Source organism: Bubalus bubalis, chromosome 21, assembly GCF_019923935.1.
Source record: "Bubalus bubalis isolate 160015118507 breed Murrah chromosome 21, NDDB_SH_1, whole genome shotgun sequence".
Lineage (NCBI taxonomy): Eukaryota > Metazoa > Chordata > Mammalia > Artiodactyla > Bovidae > Bubalus > Bubalus bubalis.
In genome coordinates, this window is record NC_059177.1 from 43,586,680 (window position 1) to 43,611,179 (window position 24,500).

Below are 24,500 nucleotides of genomic sequence, written 5' to 3' on the forward strand. Positions count from 1 at the left end.
TCACTTTCTGCCATAAGTGTGGTTTCATCTGCATATCTGAGGTTATTGATATTTCTGCCAGCAATCTTGATTCCAGCTTGTGCTTCCTCCAGTCCAGCGTTTCTCATGATGTGGTCTGCATACAAGTTAAATAAGCAGGGTGACAATATACAACCTTGATGTACTCCTTTCCTATTTGGAACCAGTCTGTTGTTCCATGTCCAGTTCTAACTGTTGCTTCCTTACCTGCATACAGGTTTCTCAAGAGGCAGGTCAGGTAGTCTGGTATGCCTATCTCTTTCAGAATTTTCCACAGCATAGCATTAATTCCCAGTCGTTAGCCTCTGTTAACAGTTAATTTGCCACCCACAACTTAGCCTCTAAGCCAGTGCCCCTTATTTTAGTCTCTCTCTCTCTTTTTTTTATCATGGCAAGAATACCTTTCTCCCTTCTACGTACCAATTTCTATCAGTAAGGATGGACTACAGAGAAACAATCTGTACCCAAATCTTAGTGACTTGAGAACAAAGGTGTATTTCTCTATCATACTGTTTTCAGTATAATTTAACAGGGAGGTTCTGCTCATCATAATTATTCAGTTCCCAGGATGTTGGAGCAGCCACCGTCTCAACATTGTGGGTCACAGATTGCTAGAGGGAAAAGAGAGAGCTCTGTAGGGTCCCTTATGGGCAATTATCTCTTCTCTACCAAGTAACACTCATCATTTCCATTTATTACACCTTAGTCACCTAGTAGTCCTAAAAGAGAGCAAGGAAGCCTACTATGTGCCAGCAGAGAGGAGATTCAGAGGTATTTGGCAAAGAGCACTGTAGCAAGTGAAAATGAGGAAAAGTGAATCCTCTCCATCTTCCTGCTTAGGAAACCTCAAGTCATTAAATTTTTTTTCATAAGTATGCAGTTGTTTCCATTTTCATTTGGAAAATTTTTATTCTCTTTTGTAGATAAAGGTATTAATATTGAGAACTTGATTTAGAGATCAGTTAAATGTAACCACCTTATATTTGAGACAAAGTAATATAATTTCAAAAATTATATGTAGTAATTATCATAGGGTGAAAATTTATATACAAATATATAGGTAAATAATTTAACTTACCATTATTTCTGATATAATGACTTCTTTTCCTTCATAGTTTTATGTTAGTAGGAGAGCCTTTTGCTGGTAAAACAAAAGTTCTGCATATGCTGGCTGATACTCTAACTCTTATGAATGAACGTGGCTGTGGAGAGGAAGAAAAAGTCATTTATAGGACTGTAAACCCCAAATCCATTACTATGGGCCAACTTTTTGGACAATTTGACCCAGTGTCCCATGAGGTAATCCACAGTAGAAACATTCTCTACTCTTACTGACAATGCACATTAAGCCAAGAAATTTGAAACATTTTTATGTTATCACTTTATAGTTTTTAAGGGAAGCTTTCCAACTCTTCCTTTTTTCCTCCTCAGTGGACTGATGGTATTGTGGCTAACACTTTTAGAGAATTTGCCTTATCAGAAACACCTGACCGGAAATGGGTTGTATTTGATGGTCCCATTGACACTTTGTGGATAGAGAGCATGAACACAGTACTGGACGATAATAAAAAGGTAAGCCATCATGATTAAAAGTGAAACAGATGCACAGTGTGAGTATACTTAATGCTGCTGTTAAGTCATGTCAGGCTACTGAGCGGTAAACCTAAAATGGTTAACATGGTAAATTTATGTGTTTTTTTTTGTTTTTTTTTTTACCACAATTAGAAAAAACAAAGCAGATACAGACATGGTTAAGCATGTTATATGTCCAACAACTAAATCCCAAAATTTTAAAATGAAGAATGCAGCAAATTGAAAAAGTTTATAAGTTATCTTTTTTTTTTTTGGATATATTTTTTTAAATTTTATTTTATTTTTAAACTTTACATAATTGTATTAGTTTTGCCAAATATCAAAATGAATCCGCCACAGGTATACATGTGTTCCCCATCCTGAACCCTCCTCCCTCCTCCCTCCCCATACCATCCCTCTGGGTCGTCCCAGTGCACCAGCCCCAAGCATCCAGTATCGTGCATCAAACCTGGACTGGCAACTCATTTCATACATGATATTTTACATGTTTCAATGCCATTCTCCCAAATCTTCCCACCCTCTCCCTCTCCCACAGAGTCCATAAGACTGTTCTATACATCAGTGTCTCTTTTGCTGTCTCGTACACAGGGTTATTGTTACCATCTTTCTAAATTCCATATATATGCATTAGTATACTGTATTGGTGTTTTTCTTTCTGGCTTACTTCACTCTATATAATAGGCTCCAGTTTCATCCACCTCATTAGAACTGATTCAAATGTATTCTTTTTAATGGCTGAGTAATACTCCATTGTGTATATGTACCACAGCTTTCTTATCCATTCATCTGCTGATGGACATCTAGGTTGCTTCCATGTCCTGGCTATTATAAACAGTGCTGCGATGAACATTGGGGTACACGTGTCTCTTTCCCTTCTGGTTTCCTCAGTGTGTATGCCCAGCAGTGGGATTGCTGGATCATAAGGCAGTTCTATTTCCAGTTTTTTAAGGAATCTCCACACTGTTCTCCATAGTGGCTGTACTAGTTTGCATTCCCACCAACAGTGGAAGAGGGTTCCCTTTTCTCCACGCCCTCTCCAGCATTTATTGCTTGTAGAGTTTTGGATCGCAGCCATTCTGACTGGTGTGAAATGGTACCTCATTGTGGTTTTGATTTGCATTTCTCTGATAATGAGTGATGTTGAGCATCTTTTCAATGAAAACTATGCTGTGGTAAATTCTTTGCTTAGTTTTTTTTTTTAATTAGAATACAAGTATATTAAAACTACTGCATTAGCAGGAAGGCATGGTAATGTAATGGGTGATAATAAGTTATGTGACTATAGTCTTAAGGCTTCTTATAGAACTTTAATGTTTTCAGTTCAGTTCAGTTCAGTTGCTCAGTCGTGTCTGACTCTTTGTGACCCCATGAATCGCAGCACACCAGGCCTCCCTGTCCATCACTAACTCCCGGAGTTCACTCAGACTCACATCCATCGAGTCAGTTTAATATTTTAGAAGAAAACAAAAACCCTTCTTTTTTGAAAACATAGACTGCTTCAGTGTTTATATGTGGTACATAACCTTAGAACCTGTGAGATTTAAAAATAATAAGAAAATGGAAGTCTTATATTTATTTTAACTGAGAGATAACATATATAATGTATAAAATGAATACCAAAGTTTAGAATCTATGATTTTTTTACATACGCGCACACCCAGATGACCATAATATAAATAAAAATACCTTAAATTTATTGCTCCCTACAAGGTTCACTTAAGTCCCTATGCAATCTGTACATCTTCCCAAAGGCACAATCGTTATTCTAACTTGTGCTGTGATAACCTAGTTTTGCCAGTTCTTGAACTTCATGTAAATAGAATCATACCATATAATGTTTTCTTTCTTTTGGTCAATACAACAGCCAATGATATTAATACTGTAGTTCCATTTTCTTTCTTTATTATTCTTTTAATATCTGTATTAGTATTCTACTGTATCAATATACCACAATTTATTTTTATATCTAAATGAAATAATTATACTACTAAGTAAGCAAACTAGTTTAATTAACATTCAAACATATACTCCAGTACGTTATTATAGGTGGTTAGTCATTTGTTTATTATTCAGTCGTATTGATTGGACTAAGGGGGAAAGCAAACAGACAAGAAATAGTGGTGATTCAGAAGAGAGGGTTAATCAGTTAAGTCGAGTCTAAGATAAGAGAAACCCCAGTAAGACGGTAGGCACTGAGAGAGGGAGTCAGAGGGCAGACAGACTGAAACCATAATCACAGACAACTAGCCAATCTGATCACACTTGTCTAACTCAATGAAACTAAGCCATGCCATGTAGGGCCACCCAAGATGGACGGGTCATGGTGGAGAGTTCTGACAAAATGTGGTCCACTGGAGAAGGGAATGGTAAACCACTTCAGTATTCTTGCCTTGAGAACCGCATGAACAGAATGAAAAGGGAAAAAGATAGGACACTGAAAGATGAACTCCCCAGGTCAGTAGGTTCTCAATATGCTACTGGAGATCAGTGGAGAAATAACTCCAGAAAGAATGAAGAGACAGTGCCAAAGCAAAAACAACACCCGGTTGTGGATGTGACTGGTGATGGAAGTAAAGTCCAATGCTGTAAAGAGCAATATTGCATAGGAACCTGGAATGTTAGGTCCGTGAATCAAGGCAAATGGGAAGTGGTCAAACAGGAGATAGCAAGAGTGAACGTCGACATTTTAGGAATCAATGAACTAAATGGGTGAATTTAACTCAGATGACCATTATTTCTACTACTGTGGGCAAGAATCTCTTAGAAGAAATGGACTAGCCATCATAGTCAACAAAACAGTCCGAAATGCAGTACTTGGATGCAATCTCAAAAATGACAGAATGATCTCTGTTCATTTCCAAGGCAAACCATTCAGTATCACAGTAATCCAAGTCTATGCCCCAACCAGTAATGCTGAAGAAGCTGAAGTTGAATGGTTCTATGAAGACCTGCAAGACCTTTTGGAACTAACACCCAAAAAATGTCCTTTTCATTATGGGAGAATGGAATGCAAAAGTAGGAAGTCAAGAAACACCTGGAGTAACAGGCAAATTTGGCTTTCGAGTACAGAATGAAGCAGGGCAAAGGTTAATAGAGTTTTGCCAAGAGAATGCACTGGTCATAGAAAACACACTCTTCCAACAACACAAGAGATTCTACACATGGACATCACCAGATGGTCAACATCGAAATCAGATTGATTATATTCTTTGCAGTCAAAGATGGAGAAGCTCTATACAGTCAGCAACAATAAGACTGGGAGCTGACTGTGGCTCAGATCGTGAACTCCTTATTGCCAAATTCAGACTTAAATTGAAGAAAGTAGGGAAAACTACTACACCATTCAGGTATGACCTAAATCAAATCCCTTATGATTATACAGTGGAAGTGAGAAATAGATTTAAGGGACTAGATCTGATAGACAGAGTGCCTGATGAACTATGGACAGAGGTTCGTGACATTGTACAGGAGACAGGGATCAAGACCATCCCCAAGAAAAAGAAATGCAAAAAAGTAAAATGGCTGTCTGAGGAGGCCTTACAAATAGCTGTGAAAAGAAGAGAAGCAAAAAGCAAAGGAGAAAAGGAAAGATATACCCATTTGAAAGCAGAGTTGCAAAGAATAGCAAGGAGAGATAAGAAAGCCTTCCTCAGAGATCAGTACAAAGAAATAGAGGAAAACAATAAAATGGGAAAGACTAGAGATCGCTTCAAGAAAATTAGGGATACCAAGGGAACATTTCATGCAAAAATGGGCTTAATAAAGGACAGAAATGGTATGGACCTAACAGAAGCAGAAGATATTAAGAAGAGGTAGCAAGAATACACAGAAGAACTGTACAAAAAAGATCTTCACAACCCAGATAATCACGATGGTGTGATCACTCACCTAGAGCCAGACATCCTGGAGTGTGAAGTCAAGTGCGCCTTAGGAAGCATCACTACGAACAAAGCTAGTGGAGGTGATGGAATTCCAGTTGAGCTATTTCAAATCCTGAAAGATGATGCTGTGAAAGTGCTGCACTCAATATGCCAGCAAATTTGGAAAACTCAGCAGTGGCCACAGGACTGGAAAAGGTCAGTTTTCATTCCAATCCCAAAGAAAGGCAATGCCAAAGAATGCTCAAACTACCACACAATTGCACTCATCTCACACGCTAGTAAAGTAATGCTCAAAATTCTCCAAGCCAGGCTTTAGCAATATGTGAACTGTGAACTTCCAGATGTTCAAGCTGGTTTTAGAAAAGACAGAGGAACCAGAGATCAAATTGCCAACATCGGCTGGAGCATTGAAAAAGCAAGAGAATTCCAGAAGAGCATCTATTTCTGCTTTATTGACTATGCCAAGGCCTTTGACTGTGTGGATCACAATAAACTGTGGAAAATTCTTCAAGAGATGGGAATACCAGACCACCTGACCTGCCTCTTGAGAAATTGTATACAGGTCAGGAAGCAACAGTTAGAACTAGACATGGAGCAACAGACCGGTTCCAAATTGGAAAAGGAGTATGTCAAGGCTGTATATTGTCACCTTGCTTATTTAACTTGTATGCAGAGTACATCATGAGGAACGCTGGACTGGAGGCAGCACAAGCTGGAATCAAGATTGCTGGCAGAAATATCAATAACCTCAGATATGCAAATGACACCACCCTTATGGCAGAAAGTGAAGAGGAACTAAAAAGCCTCTTGATGAAAGTAAAAGAGGAGAGTGAAAAAGTTGGCTTAAAGCTCAACATTCAGAAGACTAAGATCATAGCATCCAGTCCCATCACTTCATGGCAAATAGATGGAGAAACAGTGGAAACAGTGGCTGACTTTATTTTTTGGGCTCCAGAATCACTGCAGATGGTGACTGCAGCCATGAAATTAAAAGACGTTTACTCCTTGGAAGGAAAGTTATGACCAACCTAGACGGTATATTAAAAAGCAGAGACATTACTTTGCCAACAAAGGTCCGTCTAGTCAAGGCTATGGTTTTTCCTGTGGTCATGTATGGATGTGAGAGTTGGACTATAAAGAAAGCCTAAGTGCTGAAGAATTGATGCTTTTGAATTGTGGTGTTGGAGAAGACTCTTGAGAGTCTCTTGGACTGCAAGGAGATTCAAGCAGTCCATTCTAAAGGAGATCAGTCCTGGGTGTTCATCAGAAAGATTGATGTTGAAGCTGAAACGCCAATACTCTGGCCACCTGATGCGAAGAGCTGACTCATTTGAAAAGATCCTGATGCTGGGAAAGATTGAAGGCAGCAGGAGAAGGAGACAACAGAGGATGAGATGGTTTGATGGCATCACCTACTCAATGGACATGAGTTTGCATAAACTCCAGGAGTTGGTGATGGACAGGGAGGCCTGGTGTGCTGCAGTCCATGGGGTTGCAAAGTCAGACACGACTGAGTGACTGAACTGAACTGAAGGATTCAGAGCCTGGTGGAAGGATTGTTTCATATCAGATGAGAGGGGAGCAAGAAAGGTGAATGTGTGGCTTTAATAGTGGAAATTTTGAAGGCAAATTATTTTTTTCTCGATGTCCTCATGGAGTGATTTATTAGGATTCCATCTCAAGGCAGTGGGTGGGTGGCAGGAACTCCAAGCCCCTAACAAACTGTTTGCATGTGGTGCATGCCAACAGTGCACCTGGTCAAGGGCAGACATGGTGCTATAGAGGCGACCTGGACACAGAACGTGGGGCAAGGAATGAGGCTGGGATGATGGATCCGTAAACAGGGGCCTAGTCTCCCCAACCCTCGTAGGCAGAGGAGGAAAAATAAGGCTCATACTTTAAGTAAAACGCCCATTTGCTGGGTACTTTCTTTCTCCTTATCTTGAAAAATAATAAAAACACGGGGGAAAAAAATCTCAAAAGAACAGAGAGGAATAAAACGGTAAGAAGGCGAGAGATGGGAGGCCAGGGGGAGCCTGACCACGGTAGGGCTAGGGCGTCTGCCCACTGCGCCTCAGCCTCCTCCCTTCTTGGCCCCGGGGCCTGGCTCCCAAAGCCCCACCAGTGGGTCCCTGAGAGAAGGTGCGGGGCCTCGGCGAGTTCTCCGGGGGCCAGAGGCAAGAGGCCCACTGGCCTGCTGCTGGGTTCAGTTAGGGTTTGGGCCCAGCGAGTGGGGGCACTGGCTGTGCGGTCTATCTGGGTTCAGCCCCCACAGGTCTGGGCCCCAGCAGAGGCCGGCAGTCCCAGGTGCAGCTCGTGGCTTTGATGCGCTCCCGCTGCTCTCAGAAATGCGGGAAGGATGGCTGTGCGAGGGCGTCCGGGTGCCCGCAGTGCATCATGGCCTCGTATGGACAGGCAGGCGGCCGTCGGGGGCGTCTGTCAGTCTGGTAGCCCTTTCCAGCCGCGGGGCGACGTCCTTCAGGGATGGATTCTTGGGTAAGACACTCGGCCGGAAGAGTAGATTTTTCCCAGAGAAGGATCTCTAAACGCCACACGTCGGACTCGGTGGAGAACTTCCTCTCTGTCAGGGCCTCAGGGGCCTCCCTCTGGACCGGCAGCTTGCGGGTGTCCTGGGTGCTGGAGGCCGCCTCGGTGAGGCCGGAGCCGCTGACCTGGGCCACGTGGTCCCTTGGACACCAGCACCTCCAGGTGTCCCACGGCCTCGCTGCCGTCTACTAAGAACTCGAGGAGATAGTCTCCTCCCAGTACCGACCGAGCCCTCACAGGTAGTCCCCCAGGACCCCTCAGCCGTGTTCTCGGCGACGATGTAGACCCGCCTTCCTCCTCTCCGGTCAGGCCCAGGAGCTGCACCCGGTGTACGCTGAAGTTGCGTCAGGACCCAGGCTTCAGCCCGGAAGGCCCGGACAGGAGCGTCATTCTTAACGGCGACCTTGTTCGTTCCCTCGGTAGTTGCCCAGCATCACGCCTCCAAACTCTCGGTTCCCAGTGGTCTGCACCAGCTTCAGGCCCTTCCTGTTTAGCGCCTCAGTGCCCTCCGTGACGTCTGGCCTGTCCCTCTGATCTGAGGTGCAGTGCTCCTCCAGCTGCCTGAGGTCCTCGTGGGTGCTGAGCTTGCTGGCTTGGTCCAGGATGCGGTGGCATGCCTGGGGCTAGCCGGTGGCCTCCCGCACCAGGACAGGCCTGTCTGGTGGGCACAGTGGCTCCTCTGCCTGCTCCGCACTGTCTGGCCGTGGAACCAGGCCGTGAAGCTGAGTTCCATGCCTCTGCCTTCACGCCCTCCAGCTTCTGGACGTGGTTGTCTGGGGCGATGCCCTTGTGGCTCACCTTGTTTTTGGCTTTGTACCAATTGGGGTCCTTGGTGACAGCCACTTGGTGAGCACGTCTTCTTTGCCTAAGGGAGGGTCTTTCTTGGTAGCGCGGTGAAAGTTGTACTTGGCAATATAGTCTGTATGGGAGGGCCAGGCAACCTGAGTTGCTGACATCTTCTCATTAGATCTGGCGTTCCCCCAGTCACAGGAAGGTGGACCTGTCACTTGGTACCATAAGAGCGCTGCCGTCCCGGCCCCCTCATTGCGGGCAGCATCAGTGGCCTGCAGAACAGTCCATAATGTGGGGAGGGGCGCAGGGGTCCTGGGGGCTGAGGTACAAAGAAGTCTGTGTGCGAAAGAAAGGGGAGGAGAGACAGCCAGACAGAGGCAGGGGGATGGCTCTGTGCCCCGGTGGAGGAGGGAAGAGAGGTGCGGGGGTGGGGACGGGGGTTGGGAGGGAGTTCGGGTTAGTAAACAATGTAGTTGGGCCGCAAACCACAGTGGTTCGACTTGGGGACATCGCGCTGGCAGCCTAGGGCTGCCCCCGGCATCTAGATGAGGGCCAAGGGGCCCGGCGGCCATAGACAGGAAGCCCGGGTGTGGCCCCGACACCGCGGCAACCTGAATTGCCGAAGTCTTGGAAGATTTGACAAATACTTTGGACGATTTATTTTTTTCTTTGTGAAGCGGTAGACCGTGGTTCTTTGTACACTGGAGAAAGGGGAAGATTTAAATTAGCCACCAAGGAAAATGGAAAAGAGAGCTGCCTAGGAAAACGAAGAAGCATATCTGGGTGTTATGGAGAACCTGATAGACTTAAGACCATGAATTCTAAGTTTAGTGCTGAGGTCTGCCTCTGTGAGATTTTCTCTACCAATCTAAGCACTTTAGATGTAGGTGTAGTTCAAGTTGCTAGACTGGAAATACATAAAGTCTTTAAATATATTGACAGGAGAATGCTAGAAATGCTGACCATAGAACAGAAGCTACCTAATGAATGAAGTGAAAACAACAGGGGAATGAAAATCTCTGAAAATAAAGAGCAAATTTAGTAGGAGTCAACGAATGAGAGAGCTGTATAGATGGGAGACATTATTAAAAGTTAATGACAATTACAAACGTGGAAGCCAAGGAGACTGAGAAAATAGAATAGCTTTAATAATAATGAATAAGATAGTTATTTGGCAGAAAAGACACAGTTTTGATAAATTCAGTTTTTTACATATTTGATTAAAGAGGAATGTTTTAGATTAAAAGAGACCCAGAAGTGAAGTGAAGTCGCTCAGTCGTGTCCGACTCTTTGCGACCCCATAGACGGTAGCCTACCAGGCTCCGCAGTCCATGGGATTGTCCAGGCAAGAATACTGGAGTGGGCTACCATTTTCTTCTCCAGGGGAATCTTCCCAACCCAGGGATCAAACCCGGGTCTCCTGCATTGCAGACAGACGCTTTGCCATCTGAGCCACTAGGGAAGCTACCAGATCAGATCAGATCAGTTGCTCAGTCGTGTCCGACTCTTTGCCACCCCATGAATCGCAGCATGCCAGGCCTCCCTGTCCATCACCAACTCTCGGAGTCACTCAGACTCACGTCCATCGAGTCAGTGATGCCATCCAGCCATCTCATCCTCTGTCGTCCCCTTCTCCTCCTGCCCCCAATCCCTCCCAACATCAGAGTCTTTTCCAACGAGTCAACTCTTCGCATGAGGTGGCCAAAGTACTGGAGTTTCAGCTTTAGCATCATTCCTTCCAAAGAAATTCCAGGGCTGATCTCCTTCAGAATGGACTGGTTGGAGCTCCTTGCAGTCCAAGGGACTCTCAAGAGTCTTCTCCAACACCACAGTTCAAAAGCATCAATTCTTTGGCGCTCAGCCTTCTTCACAGTCCAACTCTCGCATCCATACATGACCACAGGAAAAACCATAGCCTTGACTAGATGAACCTTTGTTGGCAAAGTAATATCTCTGCTTTTGAATATGCTATCTAGGTTGGTCATAACTTTCCTTCCAAGGAATAAGCATCTTTTAATTTCATGGCTGCAGTCACCATCTGTAGTGATTTTGGAGCCCAGAAAAATAAAGTCTGACACTGTTTCAACTGTTTCCCCATCTACTTCCCATGAAGTGGTGGGACTGGATGCCATGATCTTCGTTTTCTGAATGTTGAGCTTTAAGCCCACTTTTTCACTCTCCACTTTCACTTTCATCAAGAGGCTTTTGAGTTCCTCTTCACTTTCTGCCATAAGGGTGGTGTCATCTGCATATCTGAGGTTATTGATATTTCTCCCAGCAATCTTGATTCCAGTTTGTGTTTCTTCCAGTCCAGCATTTCTCATGATGTACTCTGCATATAAGTTAAATAAAACAGGGTGACAATATACAGCCTTGACGAACTCCTTTTCCTATTTGGAACCAGTCTGTTGTTCCATGTCCAGTTCTAACTGTTGCTTCCTGACCTGCATAGAAAGCTTATACAAAGGCCGGGAAAGTTCCCCATAACCCTGAATCCAAATGCAACAGTAACCTGTGATTCCCTAAAATCCTCTGAATTGTCTTAAAGTCATAGGTAGGGGATGATTTAGTATAGGTTTAATTCTCTCAGGGCCTATGGCCCTAGTTCCTTCTGATATGATTAGGCCCAGATATAGGTGTAGTTCAGGTTGCTAGACTGGAAATACAGAAAGTCTTTAAATATATTGACAGGAGGATGCTAGAAATGCTGGACCATAGAACAGAAGCTACCTAATGAAAGAAGTGAAAACAACAGGGGAATGAAAATCTCTGAAAATAAAGAGCAAATTTAGTAGGAGTCAATGAGTGAGAGAGCTGTATAGATAGGAGACATTATTAAAAGTTAATGACAATTATAAACGTGGAAGCCAAGGTCTCTCTATAAAGAGACCCAGAGGAGAGTGCAAATCCAATGCACGGTCCTTGATTCAATTTTGGTCTGAATAAATCAGTTGAAAAGACATTCCTGACACAACTGAGAATATTTGAGTATTGGCTAAGTATTAGATGATATTAAGGAATCATTGGTAATTGTGTTAGATGTGATAATGTTATTGTGGTTATACAAGAAAGTCCTTATTTTAAAAGATTAATATTGACTTATTTGGATGTGAAATGCCATGATATTTGTAATGATCTTTAAAATACTTTTTAAAAAGACAAAGCAAATATGGCAAAATGTTACCATTGGTTAACTCTACAAGATGAGTATATGAATATTCATAGTATTCTCTATTTTTTCTATTTCTTTTTATTAATAAAAAAGTCTTACAACTATAAAATCTATAGTATTTCATGTAATTTTTAATAACAAAAACTGACATTAGTATAGGATTTTATAGTTTTTTCAATATATCATGTAGTTCCCGTCTCCCCTCCTTATATGAGAGAAGACAGAGCTAGACTTAGAATTTAGATTTAAGATTTTTCTGGCTTCCATCCTAAGACTTCCATCCTAAGACTTCCTCCTAGGGTTATATCCTAGGAGGTACTTGAATAAGTAGAATAAACTTCTATCTGAGAAGTTTTAGATTTTTTAAAATAAACTTTTGAAAAATCATTGCCTTCAGCTTTGCCTTATGAGTGGAGAAATCATTCAGATGTCCCCTCAAATGAGCCTCATCTTTGAAACAATGGACCTTTCCCAGGCTTCAGTAAGTTCATAATTTATTATAATAGTAGTTTATTTATTTGTTCACTGAGTCATAAGTCTTTTGTTCTGTATTGTTTGTTTCTTTATTAAATCTTAAAAAATTATTGGAGTGTAGTTGATTTACAGTGTTGTGTTAGTTTCAGGAATAAATTGTTTTTATTATGTGTCAGAAAGTGAGTTAGGCACAAAAAATACAAAGATGAATAAGACAGTGTATGCTCATTTAGAGAGGATGAGAAGCATGCTAATATATAATATATATATATATATATCCTGATATAGAGGTACGTGTTAGCGCTCTAAGAATAAGGAGGGGGCAAGTGCCCAAGTGAGGGAATGGGTAGAGGAAGAGGACGTGGGACAATGTTTGAGCATTTGATCCGGTTTTGAGGGGTAAGACTTCTCTGTGGAGATTGGTTGGGGCTTGGCACTCCAAATCATGACAAGATGTCTTGAAAAGACTTGGAGCCATGACATATCTGGGGATCTGTAACTGCAGAGAGTTTCATCTAGTGTATGTGATGCTATAGAGGAAGACAGGAGCCAGATCATGAAGGACCTTATAAGTGATGCAAAGAATTCTTTAATAACTTCCAGATTGGAAAATGAAAACTTGTCTGTTTTCCTCTAGCCTGCCACTGTAAGCCGCTGTGGCATGATTTATTTGGAGCCCTCACAGTTGGGATGGAAACCACTTGTGTCTTCATGGTTGAATTCACTGAAAGGACCTCTACAGGAACCAGATCACCAAGCTCTTCTGAGAGGACTTTTTGACTGGTTAATAAAGCCCACTTTAAAGCTCCGTAAGAAAAAATGCAAGGTAACATTATAATTCTCTTATCTACTCTAATTTCTTTACTTTCCCTTCAACTTGACTAAGTTTAAAGTCAGGATGGTAGGATAAAGAAATCTTTTCTACTTAGACATATAATATCCACTTTTTAAAAAAATTATGAACATCCATGATTCATATGCAGTTGTAAGAAATAATACAGAGAGATCCCACATACACTTCACCTGATTTTCCCCCATGGCAACATTTTGCAAGACTGTATTATAATATCACAACAAGGATATTGACATTGATAACATCTACTGATCTTATTTACATTTCCCTAGTTATCCTTGTACTCATGTGTCTCTGTGTGTGTATGTGTCTGTATTCATGTGCATGCGTTTATCCAGCATTTATGTGTTTTTAATTTTAATATGTATGCTTAAAGTGTACAAGATGATTTGATATACATACATGTAGTGAAATGAATGGGCTTCCCTGGTAGCTCAGCTGGTAAAGAATCCGCCTGTAATGCAGGAGACCCTGGTTTGATTCCTGGATTGGGAAGATCCCCTGGAGAAAGGAATGGCTACCCACTCCAGTATTCTTGCCTGGAGAGTGAAATGATTATCACAGTCAGGATAATTACCATACCTCCTCAAATAGTTAACACATTTGTGTGTGTATGTGTGTGTGATGAGAGCAGCTAAATCTGCTCTCATAGCAAATCTTCAGTATTGATACATATTGTACAGTATTACTAACTGTAGTTATCATGCTGTATATTAGATCTCTTAGACTTATTCATCCTGCATAACTGTAACTTTGTACTGTTCGCCCATCTCCCCATTTCTTCCACCTCCTCCCCACTTGTAACCTCTGTTTTACTCTGCTTCTTTTTATGTATTCAACTTTTAGATCATGCATATAAGTGAGATAATGCAGTTTTTTCCTTTCTGTATCTGGCTTATTTCTCTTAGCATAATGTCCTCAAGTTTTGTCTATGTTGTTGCAAATGGCAGGATTTTCTTTTTTAAGAATGGATATTATTCCATTATATATCTACCACAATATCTTTATCCATTCATCCACCAGTGGACAGTTAGGTGTTTCCATATCTTGGCTGTTGTGAATAATGCTTCAGTGAATATGGGAGCACAGATATCTCCTTGAGGTACTTATTTTATTTCCTTTGAGTGTATACCTAGAAGAGGGGTTGCTGGATCATACGGTAGTTCTATTTTTAGTTTTTTGAGGCCCCTCCATACCTTTGCACTAATAATGACTCGACTAGTTTACCTTCCCACAGCCAGTGTGCAAGGGTTGTTTTTCTCCACATTCTCACCAACTCTAGTTATCTTTTATCTTTTTTATAATATCCATCCTAACAGGTGTGAGGTGATATATCATTGTGGTTTTGATTTGCATTTCCTTATTGATTAGTGAGGTTAACTGACTTTTCATATACCTCTGGACCATTAGTATGTTGTCTTTAATTTCAGTATCACTTCTTTGCAGAGATAATTTGTTTTATTTTCATATCTCCTAGCTTAATATACAGGGAGACTGTATTTTTGATAAATGTTTGTGGAATAAATAGATGAATAAATAACTGTTATAAACTTCATTTCTACTATCTCTAGAGCACTGTTTATTCTCTTACTAATTTTCATTTCTCAGAGAATTCAGAATATGTTTCACACAACTGTATAATGTATTATGCTAGACTAAAATATTTGAGAGGCTTTTTTTTATCATGGCTGCAATTTAAATTCTTTAACTTTTATAGAGACTGTGAAAAGCATGTTTTTTAAAGTGAAACACTTATTTTCTTTTATTATGTATATAAGATGAAAGTAAAGTATCTTATTCTTTTCACTTTGAAGGAACTGATTCCAACAAGCGATAGCAATGTGGTTGTCTCTCTCACACGCCTCTTTGAAGTACTGCTCTGTAACGTGGTGGAGAACGATCCTACCAGCAAGCATATTCGTGTTTGGATTATGGTTGGTTTTATATTTATTGTGTTTTTTAAGTTATAGAATAAAAGGTGCCTCTGGCAAATGTTGCTTGTCTTGAGAAAGACATTACAAGACCCAGAGCTATTTTTTGATAAGCCCCAAAAGAATACCAGAAGACATTAAAGTTGCCCTGATCTGGTATTCTAATTTATAAGACAATTTAGAGAAAGTAGAATATGTCAGAATAAATCAAAATGCCCTATTATTTATGAAAGATCATAATTTGATAAACAATAGAGTGACTTAATGTTAAACCCATATGGACTTTGGGTGAATTGATCTTGTCTCAATGTTAAGCTAGAGTGTAAGCTATAACAAAGTGACGACAAAAGACTAGGAGCAGGCCTCCAACCAGCTGGGTGGCGCACTGCAGGCCGAATCCAGAGAGCATGTAGGTAGGAAGGAGTCAGTGGTCCAGGTTAGTTAATGTCTAGAGAGCAGAGAATGGCAGAGAATCAGGCTCTCAGGGAGCCAAACGAAAGAGGTGTTCTATTCTCTCCCCTGGCCTATGCTACTTTCCTGTCCACCACCTATTGTTGGGGGCCAGAGTGAGGCACTCCGCCCATGGCAAAGGTCATGAGGAAGGAGGCTCGACATACGCAAAGGCGGGATCGAGCCTCAGGAGTCCCCCTGGAAATCCTCGAGCATCTACCCCCATAACCAGAGCCTGCCTACCTTACTACTTTGTGCTCTCACCTACACCTCTGACTTTACGGGGGGCTGTCCCCCACCACCTCTTTCGGAGAAGGAGTTAACCTAGAGCTCCAGTTGATAAAAACCCCTGGGTGTGACAAGAGTGTTTTAACCTACAAACTCCTCTGAAGGTTCTCTAGCCTGCCTGACAGGCTTGTCCGGCCACATGTGATTGCTCACAGCCTCCCAACCATGAGAGGCACGAGATGCTTTAAACCTTCTAAAAACAGGTTCCTTAGAAAAGTTAGAAAATTATTAGTATAAGTATAATGGGCTGATTAGAAATCATATTGGTGAAGGGTTTTTCATTTGTTGAGCTGATGTTTACTGCTAAGTCTCCACATCCCCTGCCCTTATACACATTAATGAATATATAGAAGAAATAAGTATTAACCTTTGATATAAATCACGTTAGACCTTAGGCTAAGTAAATTCTTTCCTTAACTAAAACCCACTACACCCTCACCCTATAGGAATGTAACTTTATTTGGGTGGCGTCTGTTTTAAGAATAATCACCCCTGGAGAAATAAGTGTCCTGGTTGACTGACCGCTGTCACAAGGAGAGGGTCGTAAATTGTCAGCAGGCCCCCCGGCCAGAAGATGATGTAACACCCCTAAGACCTCTGTATACTTTTGTATGAAGCACCTGACTTTGATAAAAGTCAGGACTGCTGACCCCACGTGACTTTTGCATAACATCTCAGTGTATAAAAGTAGACCATGGAAAATAAAGAATTGGGATCAGTTTCTCGAAATACTGGTCTCCCCATGTCTCTCTCTCTCTCTCACTCTGGTTGAGTCTCCATCTGGAGCGCGGAACCCACCAAGCTTACTAATTTTGCCTGGGCTTCTAAGATCCGACCGGGGAGGCCTCAGTGTCTCCTCTCCTTCGGGAGAACGGAAGGACGCCTGCGGCCTACGTAAGTGGTGCAAGCTTCTTGTCTTGAAGTTTTATTGGTCCCCCGCGTAAACCAAGCTACTCAGCCTCTTTTCTCCACTGAATTTTCCTACTGAGCTATCCTCATTTTATTACTCTTTATATCCTTAATTAACGTTTAATTAAGCAGTTGTTCCCTGACCCTCGCCTACGCCGTCTCTGCTTCGAATACCCTGGATCAGCTGGGGCTGGACCCCGGCAACCTATTCTCAGATTTCTTAACTTCCTCTATGTAATCCATCTACTCTTCTACCCTATGATAATAGCAGTTCCCTCTCATTGTTTTCCCTTTACTTTGTTGCCACAGAAAATTTTCTCTTAAAACGTATTTGATAGACTTTTCTATCTAGATAAGGCATGTACCTAGAGCAAAAATCAAGACAAAAGTAGGTTTTCCATCCACACCAGTCCCCCAGCCACCCTCCAGCAGCCACCGTTAGCAGTGCCTCATGTAGCCTGCTAGAGACATTCGGTACATGTCCTCTTTTACAGTGGCTCAGATGGTAAATAGTCTGCCTGCAATGCAAGAGACCCAGGTTCGATCCCTAGGTTAGGAAGACCCCCTAGAGAAGGGAATGGCTATCCACTCCAGTATTCTTGCCTGGAGAATTCCATGAACAGAGGAGCCTGGTGGGCTACAGTCCATAGGGTCACAAAGAGTCAGACACAACTGCGACTAACACACACACACTATTTTATACGTGTTAACATACTATGCATACTGATTTGCATTTTTTCTCACTATGTATTTTGGAGATCTTTCCATGTTAGTATTGTGGTACCTTTTTTTCCCTAAACAGCTATACATGTTCCAGTGTATGTAGCTTATTCCAGTTAAGTTGATCTCTATTGGAGTTGCTTCAGATATTTTGCTACCACAAACAGTGCTGAAGTAAATATTCTTGTACATTTATCATTTTAACCAGCAAGAATATATTTGAAGATAAACCCACTAAAAGAGAAACCCCTAGGTTATTTGGCATGAGCATTTTAAATTTAGACACATATTGCCAGAGTAATGATTTTTTATGTGACTGAGATGTGCTCCATTCCACATTATTTGTAAATCTGATCTTTTCCAAGAAGGTTAACTAGAACTCAATATATTAAGTTTTAATCTGTTAAAAATCTCTTTTAAATAATTAGTTTAAATTAAATTAAACTTTCTCCTTTTTAAACCAACAGGCCTGCTTTATATTTTCTTTAATTTGGTCCATTGGAGGAAGCTGTGATACAGATGGTCGCATTGTTTTTGATGTTTACATACGAATAGTCATAATGGGAAAAGATGAAAACAACCCAATACCTGATTCTGTGGGTAAATGGGAATGCAACTTTGATGAAAAAGGCCTAGTCTATGACTACATGTATGAGGTATGATGTAAGATGCTTGTTATGATAAACCATAGAACACAAAGTCTTAGATCAGTGGTCAAAACTGGGTTCCCATCCTAGAGTTCTCTGACTCCTGTGGTTAGCTTTTAGTCCCTTTTCTTTCGTTTCTCCTCCTGTAACTTCTGGGCTTCCCCAGTGGCTCAGAGAGTAAAGAATCTGCCTGCAATGCAGGAGACCTGGGTTCGATTCCTGGGTTGGGAAGATCCCCTGGAGAAGGAAATGGCAATCCACTCCAGTATTCTTGCCTAGAAAATCCCATGGACAGAGGAGCGTGGCGGGCTACAGTACATGGGGTTGCAAAGAGTTGGACACGACTGAGCAACTAACACACCAACTGATAACTTGTGGACAGTATAGATCCACTTGCTTGAAGAATATTTTATAATTTCAGATTTATGTTAAATCTGTTTTCTCTAATTTAAAAAAGAATTCACAAAAATATTCTTTTAAACAGCAAGCATTTACATAATCATTGATTCATGCAGATTTTACTTCACAAAGCCATAAGGTCTGGATAGAGCCTTATTACAATTTTACCTGAATCTCAAAGTCTGTAGATAAAAAAGCAAACCTAGAAAGGCTACTGGCTAGCACAGCCAGGACTTGAACCCAACTCTCCTGATTGCCAGTGCAGAAAGGTCTCTCGAAAACCCTGCTAACACAGAATTTTAAGAATAAGACCAGAAGGATAGTTTCATTCACATAGTCACACTGAGAAGTCAGTAAAATAACGTCTAAAACTAAAAAATCAAGAGATGATAACCCAAGCATATTCTTTAAGAGTTGAAGGTAAAAAAAGAAAAATAGAGTTGAAGGTAAATATCAAAATATCTAGCTGAAAGAGGCAAAGGTAAGTTGCTGTTGGAGAGGAGAAAATGAGTGGGCAACTGATCTTTTTCCTTAACCTTGTAAACTTGGACTCTAAAATATGTACACATATAGCTTTGATAAAAATAAAAGATAAAACCTCAGAAATTAAGAACATGAATTACTAAAGAATCATTCACCCAAACTTGCAAAATTACCATAATCCAGACACAAACCATATACATATACAATTTGTTAGAAAATATTTAAAAATTCTTAGATGCTCGCCATAGCCCTGGAGCAGGGCCCAAGAGATCTCCTTCTTTGCCAGGTGTTAACTCTTTTGTTGCTTCATGAAAGGTGAAAAGTCAGTGAGAGACATTTAGGATCTCCAGGGAAGTGCAGGACAACCTGGAGAGGAAGATATTTGAGTGGGGGAGGGTGGATTCCCTAATCAGGATCACTCAGGGTGTTAAGACAGCAGATCTTCATTCAGCCCATGGTTCAGAAGAGGTTCAATAATGTGTCAAATGGTTCAGCCTTTCTAATATGTCCTGGCTGAATATCAGCCTGGATCAATATGCCAAACAGAATAATTTTAGAGAAACAAATATAATGAGTTTATTTTATATTTTGTTTCTCTTGAGATTATTGTTCATTTGCTTTAAAATATGAAAACATCAAGCCAAAGCCCTATTAATTGTAACTTCAGCCCCATCAGAGTGGCTGTCAAATAAATTCTTGATATAGGCACAAGGACATCTTCAAGGCATTTTGGAAAAATTAGAGTGTTAAGAGGGATAGAGGCAAAAATATCTGAAATTTTATATATGTTGAATTTGTGATAACTAGGTTTCATTAAGTTTATCAGGTTATCGTTGAAAAGGATAACTAAAACTAAATGAGTATTTCTTACATTGGATGGTGGATTCATGGGTGCTTGTCAGTCAGAATTAAATACATTGTATACATTATTTTGGATGAATCTAATATTTCACAACAAAAAGGAGGAAAAGACTAAATACAGTTTTAAAAAGCATATATGATAACTATGTTAAAAACAGCCTGTTAGATAGCAAGTGCATGGTTATAATATTTTAAAATTTATGTTCTCTTATAGTTGAAAAACCGAGGTCGCTGGATCCACTGGAATGAACTAATTAAAAGTACTAGTTTAGGAAATAGACGTGTCAAGATTCAAGATATCATAGTCCCTACCATGGATACAATTAGATATACATTTCTAATGGATTTGAGTATTACCTATGCAAAGTAAGAAACTGTTATAACATGCATTTTAAATATTGCAGTACCTTTCTTATAGGATCATAGAATTTTTAAAGTGAACTTCAGAATCCATTTTCAGATAACCGAGCCACTGAGCCACCCACTAACATTTCCATAGTGACATCTGATACTCTTAGTAAACCTGAAATCCAGACTTCCTGTCGCCCACTCCAAATCTTTGCCATCCTACTTTGTTGCCTCATAAGCTATCTTTTATTTCTCTTATTTGTAATAGTGGACTAAAAGTTAGTTACAATGTTACTGTTAAAAATCTAGACATTTTACTCACAGGCTCACCATACTCCTTAGGAATCAGACTAACAATGATTCTCTCATTTGGCATTATTCAAATACATCCTGTGCCAGTTCTTCATCATTTAAGATGAACATAAAAGACTCAGACTTAACTCAGAAGAGCCCATCAAAAAAGATGAACAGCCTAGCACATACCATAGGCATATCCATATCAATTTTCTTAATAACACTTTCATAGTTATTTTTCTCTTAAAACATTAGCACAATTTATCATTAGTTTTATAATTATGTTTAAGTTAGACAAGCTTACATAATATACATGAATGTCATGGTTTGTTTTTGATGAAGAACGTGTTTCTGAGTGAATTTTGTGACAGTTTTATCTTGTGTTATTAAAAAAAAAGAGAAATAGTTTATTAGGGAGCATAGTTGTTCAGTTGCTAAGTTGTGTCCAATGCTTGGCGACCCATGAACTATACCACCCAAGGTCCTCTGTCTTCCACTGTCTTCCGGAGTTTGCTCAAATTCATGTCCATTGAATCAGTGATGCTATCTAACCATCTCATCTTCTGCTTCCTCCTCCTCCTTTTGCCTTTAATCTTTTCCAGCATCAGGGTCTTTTTCAGTGAGTCATCTCTTCGCATCAGGTGGCCAAAATATTGGAGGTTCAGTTTTATCAACAGTCCTTCCAATGACTATTCAGGGTTGATTTCCTTCAGGTTGACCTGTCTGTCTCCTTGCAGTCCCTTGAACCATAATTTGAAAGCATCGATTCTTTGGTACTCAGTCTTCTTTATGGACCAACTGTCAACTTTAGGAATGAAATAGGGAGGAACATTATTTTGTCCATATTTGTCCCATGGTTGCATTTTTGCATTTAGAGGCTAATATTAAAATCTTAACAGCACCAAAGAATAGATGCTTTTGAACTGTGGTGTTAGAGAAGACTCGTGAGAGTCCCTTGGACAGCAAGGAGATCAAACCAGTCAATCTTAAAGGAAATCAGTCCTGAATATTCATTGGAAGAATTGGTGCTGGAGCTTGAACGTCCAATACTTTGGCTACCTGATGTGAAGTACTGACTCATTTGAAAAGACCCTTATGCTGGGAAAGATTGAAGGCAGGAGGACAAGTGGATGACAGAGGATGAGGTGGTTGGAGAGCATCACCGACTCAATGGACATGAGTTTGAGCAAGCTCCAGGAGTTGGTGATGGACAGGGAAGCCTGGTGTGCTGCAGTCCATGGGGTCACAAAGAGTCAGATACGACTGAGCAACTGAACTGAACTGATTAAAGTCTTCCTTAGACATGTTGGGCTTCCCTGGTAGCTCAGCTGGTAAAGAATCCACCTATAATGTGGAGACCCCAGTTTGATTCCTGGGTCAGGAAGATCTGCTGGAGAAGGGATAGGCTACCCACTCCAGTATTCTGGCCTGGAGAATTCCATGGACTGTATAGGGGTCACAAAGAGCTGGACACAACTGAGTGACTTTCACTTTCACTTTAGGCATGTTAGGTATTTGTCAATTCTCAGGAGTTCCTAGTATAGGAATTCTTTTGTTCCATGAACCATTTGTCAGAATAATGCTTTCAAATGAATAAGTAAAAACATAGGATTACAAAGGAAACCACATATTAAAATACATTTATTAACGTTTTGAAAAATTTGAGCTCCAGTAGTAATATGTGTGCTTCTTTATTAACATGTTAAATAATAAGATCTAGCAGTGAGTCTGATGATGATCATAATTTTGAAGAAGTAATAGGCATAAGTGGTATTTTTGAGATATCTAACAATTATATTCAGAGAAGGCAGTGGCAACCCACTCCAGTACTCTTGCCTGAAAAATCCCATGGAGGGAGGAGCCTGGTGGGCTGCTGTCTGTGGGGTCACACAGAGTCGGACACGACTGAAGTGACTTAGCAGCAGTAGCAACAATTATATTTAGTATGACATCTATGATGTCTGTTTATGACAAGCACACAGGTACTATTATAAGTTGCTCCATTTTCATAAAGGGTAGTGAAAGTAAAGATACAGCCTTTATGTCCTCCAAGTTCTGAATACTGTAAGAATTTCTTCAGTTTGGCTCACGGACCCTAAGTTAAGAAAGGTTTTTTATTTCGTAAATTATTTTAATGAGTAGTTTTTCAGAAGATGAGTGTTACTCAGACTGAAAAGTGTAGATGAATTCTCAGGTATCACTATAATTCTAAGTGATCTGTGTTTTGTTTGTAGTATTGATTTCATGTTTATACTTCAATGATAATTTTTAAAATTAATATTATCATAATTTGGGTCATACAGATTACTTTTTGTATACTGAATACTGCTGTTCAGTTTTAATGCCAGGCTTTGTGTTTGTCTCTATGTAGTGCGTGGTGCCAAGTTATCACGTAAAGTGATAGTATTTAATTTTTACTTCAGTGTTTCTCAAACTGGAATTCTCCAGGTTTCTGTGAACATAAACTCAGGAGTTTTTTCCCTTTAAATTAGTTCAGACTACTCAAAAATGAGAAACCCTACTTGAAGCTATTAGAGAATTCCTTAGAGGTTGCTTTTAGATGGGTATTTTCGGTTAGTAACAGTGACTTGATTTAAAAATACTATTGATGGGTAGATACAACTGTTACTTTTTAGAATTCATTGCCATTTACTTTCTTACAGAAAGAAACCTTGTGGTATTGAGATAACCGCACAACAGCTTCAACCTCTCTCTTTGTCATCATCCTAATATTCCACACTCACCTGTATCTCTATCTAAAAAGTACAAATATAGCACTTTCTGAGGAGACAAACGCTGGCTTTATTTTTTTTCTGAAAAGTTAAGCATGTGACTAATTGTTTTAGCATATAACAATGTTACTTCTGTCCAAATAATAGTGTATTACTATTTACATTTTGAAAGTAAGCAAAAATGTGTGCTAGTTGTTACTTTTATCAGTCTTTTATGAAATGACAACGATAAATTAAAATGGGAGTTTTTTGGTGAAGATGATTTGATTATTATTTATGTTTTCAACTAACTCCAGCCTTCTCTAGTTGAACTGTATTCTGACTTTTTCTCCTTCTGATGATATGTTCATTGTTTCATTAAGGCCACTACTTTTTGTGGGTCCAACCGGTACAGGAAAATCAGTGTATGTGAAGGATAAGCTGATGAATCATTTGGAAAAGGACCTGTACTTTCCTTTTTATGTTAATTTCTCTGCACGGACCAGTGCCAACCAGGTTCAGGTTAGTTAAAAGTTAGAAATATGGATCTATCATTTTTAATTTTTTTACTTATTTGATTAGCATTTAAAACTGTATTTTTTTCTGTATAAACAGCTTGCTAGTTTTAAAATTTTTTATTGGTGTGTAGTTGATTAATGGTATTGTGTTAATTTCAGGTGTACAGCAAGGTGAATAATAAAACTATATTTTAGTAAATCTTCTATGAATTTAAATAAAACTTCAAACATTTTATTTTTGGCTTTAAAGTAATTTTTAAAAATTAAACTTTAAGGACAGATTTCAAGAGAACATTTTTGCATTAATACTGAATTGTTGAGCTTTGTCAGCTTTTTTTCTCTGCAAGCCCAAGAAGCAACAGTTGATTTCTTAACTGGAGAAGTATAAAGTATAAGAAAAGGGAGGGAGGGAGGGAGGTAGAGAGAGAGGTTTTTAACTTGTTCTTTCAGTACTCTCCCAGATGGTCCTTAGAGGCATTTACTGCTTACTGAAGTTCTGTCAGTGAAAGATCTTTCAAACCATGGACTTTTTATTGTGTGACCTACCTTTTACTCCTAGAGGTGCCAAGATGGAAGTACTGCATGAGATCTTTTCTAATTACCATTTTTAT

The 24,500-nt window shown here is 40.2% G+C and overlaps 1 protein-coding gene and 1 pseudogene across 22 annotated transcripts in view; one reads left to right on the forward strand and one right to left on the reverse strand.

Annotated features, from left to right (window-relative positions):
- DNAH12 (dynein axonemal heavy chain 12) overlaps nucleotides 1–24,500 on the forward strand; it is a 190,347-nt gene that overhangs the window by 84,770 nt on the left and 81,077 nt on the right. For 21 of the 22 annotated variants that reach the window (XM_025272195.3, XM_044934354.2, XM_044934365.2 and 18 more), the window contains 8 exons: nucleotides 1,134–1,317; nucleotides 1,450–1,590; nucleotides 12,401–12,484; nucleotides 13,115–13,303; nucleotides 15,145–15,264; nucleotides 18,096–18,284; nucleotides 20,233–20,384; nucleotides 23,755–23,893. In XM_025272195.3, the coding sequence (XP_025127980.3) occupies nucleotides 1,134–1,317; nucleotides 1,450–1,590; nucleotides 12,401–12,484; nucleotides 13,115–13,303; nucleotides 15,145–15,264; nucleotides 18,096–18,284; nucleotides 20,233–20,384; nucleotides 23,755–23,893 (1,198 nt within the window). The remainder of the gene's footprint in view (nucleotides 1–1,133; nucleotides 1,318–1,449; nucleotides 1,591–12,400; nucleotides 12,485–13,114; nucleotides 13,304–15,144; nucleotides 15,265–18,095; nucleotides 18,285–20,232; nucleotides 20,385–23,754; nucleotides 23,894–24,500) is intronic. The other variant, XR_006547547.2, reaches the window with a different exon arrangement.
- Nucleotides 7,755–8,995, reverse strand: LOC112581134 (annotated as a pseudogene).